This window comes from Azolla caroliniana, unplaced genomic scaffold, assembly GCF_043228905.1.
Source record: "Azolla caroliniana isolate FFs.n. ecotype wild unplaced genomic scaffold, voAzoCaro1.0.p SCAF_5, whole genome shotgun sequence".
Classification (NCBI taxonomy): Eukaryota; Viridiplantae; Streptophyta; class Polypodiopsida; order Salviniales; family Salviniaceae; genus Azolla; species Azolla caroliniana.
Window position 1 is genome coordinate 11,453,488 of NW_028230440.1, and position 3,833 is coordinate 11,457,320.

General features: G+C 38.8%; 1 protein-coding gene across 1 annotated transcript; it reads left to right on the forward strand.

Moving 5' to 3' along the window:
• Window positions 1-773: 773 nt before the first annotated feature.
• LOC147864145 (uncharacterized) lies at window positions 774-3,406 on the forward strand. The gene is made up of 2 exons (XM_087319181.1): window positions 774-1,121; window positions 2,289-3,406. Exons 1-2 carry the CDS (start codon window positions 960-962, stop codon window positions 3,195-3,197), a joined length of 1,071 nt encoding a protein of 356 aa, XP_087175307.1. The 5' UTR covers window positions 774-959; the 3' UTR covers window positions 3,198-3,406.
• Window positions 3,407-3,833: the final 427 nt, after the last annotated feature.

Below are 3,833 nucleotides of genomic sequence, written 5' to 3' on the forward strand. Positions count from 1 at the left end.
GTGTGTGTGGTTTGTGTAATTTAGTCCTCTCCAAGGTCTAATATCAATTTAGAGTAGGGGAGGGTGAGAATCACTCCCATTTTACATTGCAATTGGGAGACAAAGAATGAATGAAAGAAAGAGGTGGAATTATAAGAACAAAGGAGTAATCCCACGGAGTTGAGGTGCATGAATTAGAAGGTACATTGGATCAAAATGAAGGCAACTTGAACAATCATAAAATGTAAAGATTGTTGAGAAAACAATGGGCAAGCATGCGAATGTGAATTTATAGCAAAAATTAACATGAAAAAGTAGTGCCGAGTGTGAATATAGGACACATGGCGGTAAGCTTTTTGGTCTTTAATATGAAACACATGTGGGTAAAACTTTTTCAGTTTTCACACATAATATTGGGGAACATTGGGATGGCAATATTGCACCATGTATATTTATGTGGATCAAAACATAGTTACAAAAGGATGGGAAAGCTACCAGATTTACTTCTACTGTGCAAGACATATTACCAAAGTAGTAGTACTACGCCACCAACCTTGCGAGCCTACACATTTGTTTTTGTGAGTGAGGCTCACGAGCTACATGCTTCATCATTCCTTCTAAGAATGTGCACCATATTACACACCATCACTAAATTTACATTATTACAGCTACTTGTTTTACTACTACCACCACTACTACTATTATTACTACCACCACATCTTTATACTACTGCATATATGTACATAATTCATTATACACACCCACAAACTACCACTTTATTATTGCATATATAAATTGCATATGTATATCCTTCTATATGGAGCACACTCCCTCTCTCTAATTGGTTTTCTACTTAGTAGTGTGCAATGTAATCAATGGGATTCATTTATTTCTCTTCCTATTGTGCAAATGTGCACATTATGAATTCAGCATGGGTATTTTAGTTGAGTTCTCTCGGCAATAGTTTTTTCTAATACATAATGATCATCATCCTTGGCTCTCAGCCATTTTTCTTGCTAATTATTGTAATACTCAGTAATGTAGTATCTTTCATTAACCATAGCGAGGTAGAATCAACTATAACTAGCCCACCTAATCCACGTTCTCGACAGCTCCATATCACTAATCCATGGATTGTCCAGGTAAAATCATTATCATTCCTAAAAAATCTTAATCGTTCTTGACCAAGAATACTTTAAATCGTTAGTTAATCTTAAACCTATGATATGTCTTAAGTTTTTGCAGCAATTCTGACTGTGAATGCCTAATCATGTCCTTATATCCTTTTTCTTGTCCATCTAATAATTATTACTTCCATGTAAAAGATAATTATTACTTCCTTGTAAAAGAAGGTAAGAATGGGGACAACTTTTGGACCCCAATGTACTTATTAAAAGAGATAGCAGTCAGTTCAACATTTACCCAGCTTGTCGACTTTTGATCTTCAAACAAATGGTGAGCGTAGAAACTCAGTCGTATGGTGACAAACCACCAAACCTGATTCGGGAGCATCTTGTTGTTGTCCCATTCTCAAATGTATGGAGAGGCCCCATAATTACCTTATTTGACGACGATTCTGATCGTATAAATACTAGATTTTAATTTAGATGGAAACAAGCCCTAGTTTGGATATCACAGCAGCTCCACTTCTGAGAAGAAATGGTGATATCATCAGGGAAGTGCAATCTTGATGGGCAATGGAGTGAGTGAGTGCCATAGAACCATTAACTTCCTTCCATTTCACTAAATTCGTGCATGTTTACCAACATATGCTTATAGATGCTTCATTTAAAGCACCTGCAATGAGTGATTAGGTAACTGAGCATTTGTGACATGGACATGCGCTACTGGAAACCCCAATCTTCAAAACGCCCAAGGGCCACAGAAATCATAACGTTTTACGTAGCAGTGTGAGGGGACTTGCTCATCAAAGTTGTTAATGGTAAAATATCAGTAAAGAGATATATGTATGCTTTCCTTTGAGTCGTAAATCTTCTGTCTTCGTTATACGTTATACGTTTGTGTCAGTCAGACTGTTTAAGTCATTCATAAATTACCCATCTACTCGACCCTTCTATGCCTCTGCATTTTGTGTTCATTTCTCTAGTAACTCTCTCTCCCTCTCCCTCTCTCTCTGTTTGCTTTGATCTCTAGTAAATTCCCACATCAAAGACCCAATTTTGTTATGCACGCTCTCCTTTAACCCTTTGTCATTTATGGCGACATTACAAAATCTGCAAACAAATTTTCTCACAAAGTTCCAGAAGTTTTAATGTCTCAAAGGTAGTATGGTTTTTGAATCATGACAGGGCCATGATCGACAAAGACCTTCGCATATGGCAAGATTATCCGAGTTCCAGTGCAACCATAATCCAACTATATGCAAATCAAAGTGGGTGTTTGGAGATGCAGGGGCATGTTGTGCCGGTGGTGTGTGCAAAAACACTTGGCACGATTCAAAAAACTGTGGCGGCTGTGGCAAGCTATGCCCCGACACCTGTTGTCGAGGCCACTGTGTGAACCTCAACGTGGATGCTCACAATTGCGGCTCATGCGCACATTCTTGTGGGCCCGGGAGCACTTGTGAGCTCGGCATGTGCGGCTACGATAGTCCCGATGATGATAAGTGCGGTGTTTGCCTTCCCTCCACGACATGTTGCATCGAAAGTCATGAGTGTGCCAATCTTGATGAGGATGTCACCAATTGTGGACAATGTGGCAATCGGTGCTTGGATGGCCAAAGTTGCGTTCTTGGCACGTGCAAGGCACAATGCGGTATTTGCTTGTCAACTGAGACATGTTGTGATGATGGCAACTGTGTGAACCTCGACGAAGATGCCAATAATTGTGGTTCATGCGGGAATCAATGCTCGGAACAAGAAAGTTGCATTCTTGGCACATGCGAGACACAATGCGGTATTTGCTTGCCAACTGAGACATGTTGTGATAATGGTAAGTGTGTGATCCTCGACGATGATGCCAATAATTGTGGTTCATGTGGGCATCAATGCTCGGAACGAGAAAGTTGCATTCTTGGCACATGCCAGGTGCAATGCAGTATATGCTTACCAACAGAGACATGTTGTGATGATGGCAATTGTGTCAACCTTAAGGATGATGCCAACAATTGTGGTTCATGTGGGAATCAATGTTCGAAACAAGAAAGTTGTAGGCATGGAATATGCGAGATACTAAATGATGAGATACTTGCTTATTGAGCACAAATTGTTATAACAAAAAATGTGTGGACCTCCTCAATGTAGACATGAACGATTGTGGTTCCGTGTCACAATGTGTGTTCACATGGCAACATTTGCAAGCTTGAAAATTGTAGTAATGCACCCACAAGCTAGTAAGATGCTACGAGGAAACTATTTCTTCACTATCAATAACAACACTTCATGAATGCATCTTTGTTTCTTACTTGGCACATCAAGAGTTTCCCGTTTATCGTCCAAATTAATCCTTATTAATTCTTTGACCTTTTAATCCACGAAAAATAACTATGATTCTCTTGGACTCTTCGTCCTTCAAGAGGAAAATAATTGTATCTTACTAGTGCTTCTACTATTCCTATGAAGACAATAGTAACGAGAATAAGTTGACTCTTCTCTTTCTTGTAAGCCAATGAAATGTATCATGAGGAAAATTGTACGTCAAACATTGTAACCTTATTTGATTCTTTCGTTAGAGAACTTTTGGAGTTACATGGAGAAAATATGGTAATGTTTACATCACTACTCCAAATGAGTGTTTTGAAATCTTCACAAGGATTTTCTAATGGCAAGCTAAATGATATGGTTTTGGTAACATCCAGTTAAAATCTTTTGTAAGCCCCAATCTAGAAGTATGAT

Excerpts from the sequence above, each read along its gene's own strand:
- LOC147864145 (XM_087319181.1), top strand. The coding sequence starts at position 960 with ATGATCATCATCCTTGGCTCTCAGCCATTTTTCTTGCTAATTATTGTA. Across the intron at positions 1,122-2,288 it reads CTAATCCATGGATTGTCCAG|GGCCATGATCGACAAAGACC; the intron begins GTAAAATCATTA and ends GAATCATGACAG.